Source organism: Silurus meridionalis, chromosome 23 (genome assembly GCF_014805685.1).
Source record: "Silurus meridionalis isolate SWU-2019-XX chromosome 23, ASM1480568v1, whole genome shotgun sequence".
NCBI classification, from domain to species: Eukaryota; Metazoa; Chordata; class Actinopteri; order Siluriformes; family Siluridae; genus Silurus; species Silurus meridionalis.
Window position 1 is genome coordinate 14,213,491 of NC_060906.1, and position 12,354 is coordinate 14,225,844.

Consider the following 12,354-nt stretch of genomic DNA (forward strand, 5'->3'; position numbering starts at 1 on the left):
GTATTTCTATGTTAAAAATGAAAAAAAAAAAAAGATAGATAGATAGATAGATAGATAGATAGATAGATAGATAGATAGATAGATAGATAGATAGATAGATAGATAGATAGATAGATAGAGATACATAGATAAATATTTACATCTTTGACATTAAATAACTTTTACCTAATTACAGTTAGATGTTAAAAAGAACTGACAGTTCAGATAAACAGATAAAAAAATTGCAAATCATCACTCAGTTGATTAGAACAGTGTCCTCCTGCCACATGATATATCTAATGTGTTAGCTATCCACATGCAGTTGTTTAGATGATTAGTTAGTCTATGGTGATGATGAGGATGTTACCTTGTGAACTGTAGAAGTCTGTAATAAAATCCAGGGTGATGTGTTATCTTGGTTGTTGATGTATCAGAAGTGGTTCAGTGGTTGATGTATAAGAAGTGGCTGGAAGTGTGGGAGTGTGCTAAGAGTGAACAGGTACTGACATACTGCTCAACATCATGTCGTACGGTTTGCCACCAGAATTTGTTTTCCACCTGCCTCTGTATTCTTCAATTGTCAGGTGTCCCATGTTGAGGTGGGTGTGTGTCAGTTGTAACACCTAGCCTTACACCTAGTTACTCTAAGACTTGGTTTGGCCTTAATACTTTGGTGAGGTTTGAGTGGGGTTCAGAAAACTCCACTCTACCCTGGGTTTTAATTAGTGATTAGCTCATTTTGCTTTCAGGTTATCTGCCGATCATGAGTACGTAACTATAGTGAACATAAAATTATGCGGTTGCTTGGTTATTTTTTTAACCATTATTTTTGTTCATTTTTTAATGTTTTTTCCCCCCACACTACTTGAAGCGGTGCCATCAAGGAGCCTGGGACAAGAGGGATATTAAGCAATTGAGCCACTGTTTCATCCATGAAATTACCAGCTGCCCCTGAGTCAACTAGTGCAGTGAAAGACATGTAAATCAGAGCAGCATGAAAGCATTATAGGGAGTAATACATTTATTTTCGATTATAGAGGTTCAACTGGTTACATCTACTGTTTTAAAGCCTGCAAGTGCAAGTAGGTTCTTAGTCTAAAATGATCCTTGTTTTTTCCAGCTTGAAAAAGACTAAAAGAAAGAAATAAAGAGTCATCCATGTATGCCAACTCGGAGTAGGTTGTTGAGGCCGTGCCTTAAAATAGGATGCTAAATATGGCACATTTTATCTGCAGCCAAAGTAGAGCATGTTAGTGCATTACCTGTGGTGTGTTGTTTATTTTGGATCAGTGAAAGCAGGTTTCCCAGATTCTGGGTGCAGGCAGACTTCTTGGAATTCCTTGTTGATGAATGTTTGTTTGAGTTGACAGTATGTGAGAGGAATAGCAGTTGGCCACAGACCCAGGTGATTTTTTATCATGGATGAGGAATTTTGGATTGGAATTCCAATTCCAACAATTGACCTTGAAAGGGCAAAAGCCAAGCAAAGGTTGATTCCTTTGATCCACAATGCTAGAAGCCTTTTGTCACAAAAGGCTCTCAGACATGTTAGATAGATCAATTTTATCCATTTTAGGTATATTAATACAAATGGAAGGGTCAATATCTTCAGTGTAAAAAAAATAAATAAATCTGTAGGTTACATTATGCAACATATGTAGTAACTACTTTTGCCTATAACCTGCTCACATACGTTACTTGGTTGATAAAAACATGACAATTTTATCAATTACAAATGTACATGTTTTTTTTCTAACTAGATTTTTGTTTTATAATTTCACTGACATACAGTCATGTGAAATTTAAAGTACACTTTCTTTGAATTTTATGGTTTGTGTGTATCATGACATGATACATGGTCACCTGGTCCTTTTTAGGTTTTAAAAGTAGGTAAATACAACCACATTACACTGTCGTTATTTTTTTTTTATTTTTATTTTTTACAAAAATCAAGCTGAAATGGAGAATCCATGTGTAAAAAACGAACTACACCTTAGGATTTAATAGCATGTAGAACCACCTTTAGCAGCAATAACTTGAAGTAATTGAGTTCTGTAGGAGTTTGTCAGTGCCTCATGTCGTTGTGGAGGAATTTTGGCTCACTCTTCTTTAAAAGGTTTCTGGGTATTTCTTTACGAACAGCTCTCTTAAGGTCCCATCATTTCAGCATTTCATTTGGTTTGTGGTCTGGACTTTGAATTGGTCATTGCAGTGCCTTGATTCTGTTCTTTTTTAGACATTCTCTTGTAGATTTGCTGGTGTACTTGGGATCACAGTTCTGTTGCATGACCCTATTTTGTCCAAACGTTAGCTGTCAGAAAGATGGCCTCACATTTGACTCTAAAATACTTTGGTATTCAGGAGAGTTAATTTCCAACTCAATAAATGCAAGTTGTCCACATCCTGTGGATGCAAAACAAGCTCAAATCATCACCCTTCCAATGCCTTGACAGTTGGTATGAGGTGTTTATGCTGATATGCTGTTTAGTTTTCACCAAGCATTGTGATCAAACAAGTCCACTTGGGTCTCATCTGTCCAAAGAATATTGTTTCAGAGGTCTTGTAGTTTGTTCAGATCCAACAAACCTAAGCCATGCTGCAATGTTCTTTTTAAAGAAAAGAGCACACAAGCAATAGGCTAAAACACACCTGAATACAAAGGTGAGAAGTAATAAAGTGCAAATGCTTCGTTACTGTACTTAGGTAGATTTTTCTGGTATCAGTACTTTAATATTTATTTTTCGAACAACTTTTTACTTTCACTCATGAATTTTTTTAGACAAATATCTGTACTTTCTACTTCTTACATTTTCAACCCAGGCTTGTTACTTTAGTTTGAATCTATTTGGTGAAATGTCAATATTTTTTCTTCTCCCTTCACCGATTTTAGCCCATCAACCTATTTCTTGTCATTGTGTGGCTTTTTCAACCAACCACTGGTGTATCATTTCCTGGCTCTCACACACCACAGACTTAGGCTAGTTTACGAAGCCAACAATGAACAAGGCACAAGGCAACAAGAAGTATGTTAACAAGGATAAGACAGAGGGCGTCAGTGATGTAAACATGACTGAAAACAGAGACATTCCTGATCACCTGATCATCATCATCTTTTCTCTGATTATGTTCTATATGGTTGTTGTTCAGCATGGATACATACATTAGATAATAAATATATTAATATGATGTGAGGTCCAGTTACCAGCGTGACACTAAAACAGGTAGTAGTAATGACTACATTTTACTTAAGTTCGTGTCAAAGCCCAAACTTTTTTACTTTAACTTGAGTGAAAAAGGATTGTCAGTACTTTTACCAGAGCCTTTTAAAACTTGAGTATCTCTGCCTGAATGCTTCAGACTAGCATACTGCTAAAACTTTGGGCTTTTATAGAGGTGGTCACACTATGATCTATTAATCAAGTCCATTTATTTAACAGCACCTGGCTGTCTTGAATATAAATATATTGTAAAATATAAATGTAAAAAATGACTCGTGCACAAGATAGGAATGAGCTTGTGAAGAGTACGGTTTATGTCAAAACTCAAAACTCAGATTTTTGACAGAATGTGGTAAATTGGTATACAGCTAACAAGGTTTGCTAGCTTTTTACTGTTAGTAACATTTAGGAAACAAAGTCCAGTGGAGACACTACCTTATAATTACCAGGTCACCTTCAGAAAATATAAACCATAGTCCACCTGCTTTTTAATATTGACTTAGACTACTAATGTTCATAAATAAAGCAAATATAACTTTCACTTTCTTTTTTTCTGTATCTCTTTCAATTATACCTTCATCTGGTTCATCACCTTTTAATTCCAAGTCAAACACCCAAATGAATTCTTTCCCTTTGCATCATCTTTTTTATTTTTTCCCCCTAAACATTATTTTTATCACATTGTAATGTGACCTTGACTGTGACAGTAGTGCTAAAATGTAAAAAAAATAAAAAATAAAAAAAAACTAAACTAAACAAAAAGAAAAGAAAAGAAAAGCAAAAAATGTATAATTAAATAAATAAATAAATACCCTGCTTATTCCAAGACTAACAACTTTTGCTGTCACAGTAGCGCAACTGCTGTCCTATTTTTGGAACGAACATGGTGTTGCATGTAAATATCAGTGCCTAAAGCTGAAAAAGCAACAGGACCTGGCTAATTGTAAATCTATAATATTGACTGTGTTTTGTGTTTGTGTAGGTGAAGTGTGTTTTGTGCAGCATGAATCCAGCAGCAAAGTCTCAAAAACACTGCAGACAGATCCAAAGGGATGCCTAATTATTACCATTTCTTTTCCTGTGAGTATTACACACACACACACACACACACACACACACACACACACACACACACACACACACACACACACATGTATAGTGCTTTTTCACTGACATGGTGTTGGAGCAGGTCTAATCTTGACCCGTTCCATGCTTTTTTTTTACTCGTTCTAAGATGACAAATACAGTTTTTTAACCTGCTGGTTTAAAACCAAAGAGGTAGTGATGTCAGGATCTGGAATAAAGAGAAGGTTTTTTCATCACCATGACGACAGCTCTATTTGTCTTCTACAAGACAAGTTGAGGACATGACAAGGGTTAAACGCATCATGTGAGACAATTAGTTAAATTTCCATTAAGTATTTACCCAGAGGATATAGTAATACTTACTAGAAAATAAAATGGAGCGAGCAGATAATAATAAAAAAATAAAAAAAATTAATACATAAACTATGTTTTGTTTTACCTTAACATACTTTGAGAGTATCTAAAAGACTGACTCAACAGAGATCTGCACATCCATGTACAGCAGGTAACTGCAGACAGGAGGGGCTCATGGAAAGGGGATGAAGGTCCCCAACTCTCTTTAGAGATGAGATGGCCAATAAAAAATAGTCTAGAAATCTCAAGGGCACTTTGGACAGGGCTTGAAGGAAGGCTTAGACAAGGCCTGCAGAACAACGGCCAGGTCCCACACAGGTACTCTGGGTCATTCCTGAAGAGGCAGCGAGCCCCCCATCCGGTAAATTCCTAGGCAGAGGCTGAGGCTGGAGATCGTCATGCCCTGGAGCACTATTTGTGGCAGGGTTAAAGAGCCAGTCCCCTGAGGGTGCTGAGGAGGGGCGGGCACCGGGTGCACATCACCCCTGAGCATGCTCCGCTCTCAGACAAAGCACACATAGACTGTGTGTGTGTCACAGCCTGAAAGACTGCTTGCCTTTATATTTCATTCTTTCCATTTCTTATTTTTCATTTTACCACTTACCTATACCCACCTTGGCTTTTCCTGGCAACACAGACACACACAGAGTGCTTTCTGAACAAACAGAACCTTGCGCCATCTCCACGGTATGTGCTTTTATAGCTTCCTGGTTGTGATGTCACCCCACCGGTGATGACCGGTCTATCCGTTCGACAGATTGCACACGTGATTCAGAGCCTGGACACAGTCTGCAGAACTGTTATAGACAGTAACAGCAGATTCAACTGTTTGACAATACATTAACAAACAACAAATACAAAGATCCTGTCATCTTATGCTTCTGTCCTTTCCTAATGTCCTCATTGGGAGCAGTGAAATAAATACATCATTCAATGATTGGTGAGATGTGTGTTCTGGTTCTGGCAATAATGATTTTGGGTTATAAGTTATAATAACAAGACATAATCCATCTAGATGGCTGTTGTTATGTTTTTCTGTCTTGTCGTAGATGTTGTGTGCAGGTCAAATCAGTGGAAATGTAAGCTGGGTAAAGCAAAGTGTAAGAGGCACTCCAGTCTCACCACTTGCCTCATGTCAGGAAACAGAGTAATAAAGGGCTGAAACTATTGTGCATTTAACGGTCCAAAATCAATAGTAGGAAGTTGAAGGCAACAGAAAACCCATGAGGCAATTTTCTGGAATATTGGCCGACCAAAAGATTTTAACAGCTCCGAGACATTAAAACAGTTATAGCCCTTTGTAATGGAAACAGAAAGTTTGAAATTGACCCTGGACTTTTAGTGAGCAGTCTGCTCAAATTATTGTCATGGACAGCTCAGCAGAGACCGTTCAACATGCATGGAGTCCATTTCAGCTACAGTGCAAATCAAACGCTCCTGTCTGCTTCCTCAGTTGTGAAATAGTCATTAGACAGTAGGACTTATTTCTCATGTGGTTTGCTTCAGTACTGCAGCTCACGGTGTCTCAGTTCCCAGTATTCCTCTCGATTCACGTGTTATGTCCCTACAGAGGAATACTGAGCTGTATACAACTATATTTCTGTCCATGGTGCTAAACCATTTACAAAAATCCCTGATTCCATGGTGCTTATCTGTATTCCAAAATGTCTTTCAAAGGTTGGCTTTGCTTTGAATCTGCTCATGCGTGAAAGCTGGTTTTAAATTTGAGTATATTTCATTTTTGTTACACATAAGAACAGAATTAGAATTTTTTTTTTATTCTTGGGAGTGGATGACTTTCCTGTTCTGTGTTCACACTGTACATTTTTGTTACAGTTACTTTGCATAAATTTTATATTTTCTATGTTTGAATAATATCTACATATAATAGCTCTCAAAGATTTTGTACAAAGTAACTACAAAAATGTACAGTGTGAACATAGAGAGCAGGAAAGCCATCCACTCGCTGGAACTTGTCACTTACTATTTGAAGCTGTGCTTTCTCAAGGTCAAGAATCTTTTCGTCTGGAGAGAAGATGGATAGAATTAATTCCATGTTGCAATGAAGAAATCCAAAAGTTTATTACTTACAAAATCTATAGTTAACATTCTCCATTTTTATAGACAATAGTTATACAGTAGTTACATTCCCAGTATTTTGGAATTAGTTATTATTTTGTACTTTTCATAACATTATAAGGTTTTACAGTCAATGCTATGGTTGGGTTTGACCCTGACCCAAATTCTGAAAAAACATTGTGAAAAAGATTCAAAGATGATTGAGTTAAAGACACTCGAGTTTTAACCATTTCGTTTGTTTTTGTAAGGGATTTTAGACGGAAACAGATGTGGGCACAACCTTTTATTGTGGAAAGTGCAACATAACAGCAAAAACATTGAGCATCAGATACATAATATTAAACAGAAGATACTTTTCAAACAATGTAGGCTATAGAACAATTGGCAACACACAAGCACGATAATGTCATGTCATGAGGCAAAAGCGGATGCAAATGCAAATGCAGGTTAATGTTAATGTTTTTATTCGAGAGTCAGGCAGGCAAATTCAAAAAACATGTAGCAAGTTTAAGGTCATAAACAGGCATGAGTCAAGCAATCAGTAAACAGCACAGACAAGGCAAATATAAAAAGGTAACTAGACAGTTACCAGGTGTGTATGGCAACAAATCTGATCTTATGCTTTGTGGCAGCCAAAGAACACACTGGGGTTTAAATATGCAAATTAATAAGAGCAAAAAGGAAGGTGCAATAAGGATAGATGAGGGAGAAATTAATCAAGTTGAATTTAGACCCATTTGAGAGTGATTATGACGTGTGGTGTTCTGGGGTTTTGGTAGTACTATGACAAATAGACTAACCAGTAGTTTGCAAATATTGCATGAAATTTGCAAATGATAGTAATCACATCAGAAACAAGATACAGGTATTATTGCAGAGTTTGGTTAGGAGGATTGTACTTACAATTATTGTACAAATATGATTTATATGCAGTCACTCCATGAAGATTAAATCTGTAGAATTAATACTTCCACAAACTATGCCAGAGTAATATCCTGACACTCTCTGTAGCTCTATATATAATTAAGAAATTATTAATAACTGTTATTTGTACTGAAATACATTGTCCTTGATGTTGATACATGAATTGGCTTTTGGTTTCTGCTCCCAAGGCCACTGTAACTAGTTCTGCAGAACGCATCTCTAATTCTACTGTAAACAAACACAGCATTTTAAATGAAGGTTATTGCTCTATTTAAGTAAGGGTTTGTTTTGTCCCCCTTGGATTATAACTTCAGCATAGATTTGTTTTTGTCTTTATCTATGGTTAAACTCCTGTATATGGCTTTATCTCTCTGTATTATTATTTAATTTCACTCCACAGGAAATGTTATATTTACTGTAATGTCTATATTGCAAAATGGAATACAGTGCAGTTGTGATTTTTTATGTTTTCGCATTAAGATGGATTAGCCCCTCTGACCTGTTAATTAATCCAAAGTAGGACATTTCAATCAAAAACTACGCTTGAACCGCATGAGGTTGTACCAACAATCAGTTCACAGTTCACAGCATCCAGGCCCTGTGTCCTGCTGCACACTTTCTGGCAGGGTGTTTGGCAGCATCTTCAGACAGCTGGAACTGTTAGAAGTTCAAACTCTTGCTGGGTGAAACCAAAAGACTTTGTTAAATGCAAATTAATGTATGTCCTAGCACTTCAGAGGTGCCACAGGTATGCTCAAAATGTAATAGAGAAGCACTTGCTTATCTTTATTGGTTAGGCTACTGTGTAACTGATCCGAGGAATTTCAAGTAAGAGTTTCTTTATTTCCTCTTGTGATAAAATAAAACCACTGATTATGAATAGTTTAGACCAAAGTTACTAACATTCATTTGCAACCTAAATGTTTTTATTTTCTCTGTACCATCAGACACAGCCCCATACATTCTGGCAAGATACTGTCTATGTACATGCTTTCATGTATCAATTATCAATTTCTCTATTTTAAATACTACAGGTAGGATTTTTTTATCGGACGTATAGCTGATTGAGTTTCTGTGTGTTGGTTATAAGAGTACCATGTGGTCCATCTGTCAACCTCAGAAATACTGCAGGGAGTTTGGCTTCGTCCTTCAAAGAACAAGACCATGGCTGCTAAAAGTAAAACTCCTGCTGGAGGTGTTTATGTGTAGTGCATAAAGCCCTCTTTGCCTTTGCTCTCATGCTATACCACTTTCCAGGAAGGCATAATACAATTGCAGAAGAGAACACTCTCCAAGGTTTACTGCATTTGACTTTAATATTTCTGCATCAGCTCACTCGTCGAATGCTATTTGTATCATCTGGAAGATGCCTAAATTTTGCTACCATTATTTCTGCAAAGGTGGGGCTTATCTTTTATACTTAAATATTTTTAATAACTACAAAAACAAATTGTAACAAATGTTGCTCTTATCGTGTTTCTCATATTTCCAGTGGATGGGAGAATGATTGAGGACTTAAAAGCAGTGGACTTATGATGTGCATTTTATATTTTAGAAGGTATGACAGATCTTTAGTGTAATGCTCGACAACTGGCTATAATATAACATCTTATATAACATTACACCTTACTGTATCTTCTAGTATTTGGGATTGGTTACTCCATTTGCATCTGCTTTTGTGCTGGTTTTAATTATTTTTATGGGTAAATTTCAACTGCCAACATAATTTTTTTTTTTTTATATATAAAAGCTTAAAAACTCAAAATCTATCTTTATTGAGTGCAAGACAGAGACAGTGGCTTAACACTAGTGTGAAACTGAGCCATTGTTTTTGCCCTCTAAGCACACTGAACTGAGCAGTGAAATTTTAAAAACAGCAGGTTACAGCTTTTGGCTTTTAGGGGTAATGCATATTACCATGTCCCCTCCTGCAGTGAACAGACTATATGTGCAAAGTTCATATATGTATATTAAAATCCAGTCTGGACATTTTTCATCAGCTGTGCAAGCAATGTGCTCACAATAAACACGCACCATCTGGTGTGTATGACATGCTGCATGTTAGCGAGAAGCAATTGCTTGATACTAATTAGCCAGTACTAATATAATGCTTCAGATGTTTTTAATTCTCATTGAGACCCCTTGACCTGCCATCATATCACCAGGTTAGCACTTTATTAGGTACAAGTGAGGGGTGTCTATTTAGCATACACTTTTCTCTGCTAAGCAGTTATGTATTTTCTCAACTGAATAATAGGAAGGGTTGGGAAATTATGTGTTAAATGAGCAAAGCAACAAAATAAGCTGATGTAATCTTCACCACAGAACTGTTGGAAGATACTTTGAGCTTTAACCAGAAATATGAAAACTTTATTTTCCCATGAATCCCACTTTTTACTTAATAAAAAATAATTCAAATTCAAAATATTCTCCATTTACCTTAATAAAAAAGTGAGAATGCAACATTAGTGTGCCTTTCAAGATCAGGAGGAGAATGTGGCTCAGAGCGTGTAAGTTAATATCAGAGTTCAATACACTTGCACAACTGTCAATCATTCCATATTAGTATGATGGTTGATTCATTTACAATTTATATTATATTTTTTTGTGGTATCACAACAGCTGGTCTAAAAGAGCACACCCCATTGCTTGTATACTTCTTTAAACACACTTGCTGATAATAACTACAGTATAGTAATAACTATAACTATAAGTAGCCATAACAACATGTAATTTTTAAATGCATTACAAAGAATCGTGACAGAATACAGAAGCCTGTTATCTTGCATTGTGTTCTCAAGCTAACCTGATCTGTGGACTCCTTTGCCGTTATTATTACCAGGAAAATAGTCTGCGTTTGTTCAGCTGGCAGTAATATTTTTCACATAATCTTTTTCAACCACAATCTTCCCCCTTTTTTCCCTGTCTCTTGAAAAGTAGTCCAGATTTGAAAGTGTGAACATGACACTGATGAATGAGAAATGTGTGATCACGTTGAGCTAACAGATGGATTCCTTACCACCATGTGAGTCTGAGCTGTACTTTCTGTAAATGATTTTGATGATGCGTAAGGATCTGCTTCAGATCAGAGTTAATGGCAGGAAATGATCCATCTAAACACGCTTCACCAAAGATGCATGTGATTAGTCTATGTCATTAGGCTCAAATCAAATGTACATAATGTACCCTTTGCTTAAGCAAATATGAATAATCAGTGGAAGAAATACTATTTTCTTACTTTGTTCTGGAAACAGCTTCACTAATCAATGAATTCTACATTATTTTATTTTTTACCTATATTTAGTTTTCCATTTGGTCAACGTTTTTTTAATTGCTTGTATAAAAAATAATTGTGATTTTTAACGTCTTAATGGGAAAAATCTTGGGTAGGGAATTCATTCAAAAATCTAAATCCATATTTTCCCACTTCCATCTTGTAAACAGCATGAGTGGATATTGATATTCATAATCACCCTCTTATTACCAATCCTTTATTTGCCAAGCTTTCAAGAAAAAAACGGTTTTGAATAATCTCACATTTTGCCACCTCGATGCACTTGGTGTCTCAAAATCAATTCTGAGCCTCTTAATCCCTGTAATCAAATTCATTATAAAACAATAAATTCCCTTTGCTGAACATTTCATTTAATCACATGTTGGATGTCTGAAGGTCTTTTGGGTCACTATGTAATTTCTTTGCTCTGGATACTGTAGCAATTTCAGGTGTGTCTGATGGCAATTATTGTCACATAATCAGTCATTTAATTTGAGGGCAGTTACAATGTCCTGTAATCTTCTAAGTTTCTGAATGCACTGAAAAACTGAAGAAGGATTTATTTTATTTACCCACTGTTATGATACATTTAGTACACTGAGGTGCTCTCAAGATACTAGTTAATCAAATCATGATCACATATTCGACATTGACATTGGTACAGACCCACTGGTTCCTCTGTGGTCATCTTCATAATATTTACATTTATGGAATTTGGCAGATGCTTTAATTCAGTGCAACTATCAGTAAATAAATTATAATACTGGTGTGTTATGCCACAGACTAAGACTACCATCAGTTTAAAACACAGTTATAGTTAGAAAAATTATTAGAAAAAAACAATTTTTGTTTTTATTTTTTAATTAAAGCGACATGATTCACAGTTACAATGCAGTGATTTTACGGCATTAATGGTAGCCAAAAGATGTGTTCAAATCTCAGAAAATCCATTAATGGTCCAATAAACAAGTCTGTTTATTTAATTTAATTTTGTTTCATTTGGAAGGTTCTTAGGATAAACGTGTCTGGAAATTAAATGTGTTTTATAAAAGTTTTTATGAAAAAGATAAACATAAATTTAAAAAACTGAATGAGAAGTTTTGAGGCTTCCTCAATATTAGCAAACTAAACACTAAAATAACCTATTGAAATTAATAAAACAAATAATGTCTTATTATTATATTATAAGAATCAGAACAAAACTATTGTGCCTGAAACTGAAAAGAACGTTTTCGGGTTTACATGTCATCAATCAGTGAAAAATAGCCAATAATATTAAAGTATTGAGAAATATCTGCATAGTTTGCAAACATATATACAATATTTTTTTAAAAGATTTTTACTGCTGTAAAAATAAATTATTTTAATTACCCCTGAAATCACATGACCAGTTCACCTTTATGCAGTTTAAGTGTCATGTGATATTAGTATAAATGGCCA

General features: G+C 35.6%; 1 protein-coding gene across 2 annotated transcripts in view; it reads left to right on the forward strand.

Moving 5' to 3' along the window:
* The window catches only part of lrfn2b (leucine rich repeat and fibronectin type III domain containing 2b), a 130,294-nt gene that overhangs the window by 79,338 nt on the left and 38,602 nt on the right, over nucleotides 1–12,354 (forward strand). For both annotated transcript variants that reach the window (XM_046836721.1, XM_046836723.1), the window contains one exon: nucleotides 4,180–4,277. In XM_046836721.1, the coding sequence (XP_046692677.1) occupies nucleotides 4,180–4,277 (98 nt within the window). The remainder of the gene's footprint in view (nucleotides 1–4,179; nucleotides 4,278–12,354) is intronic.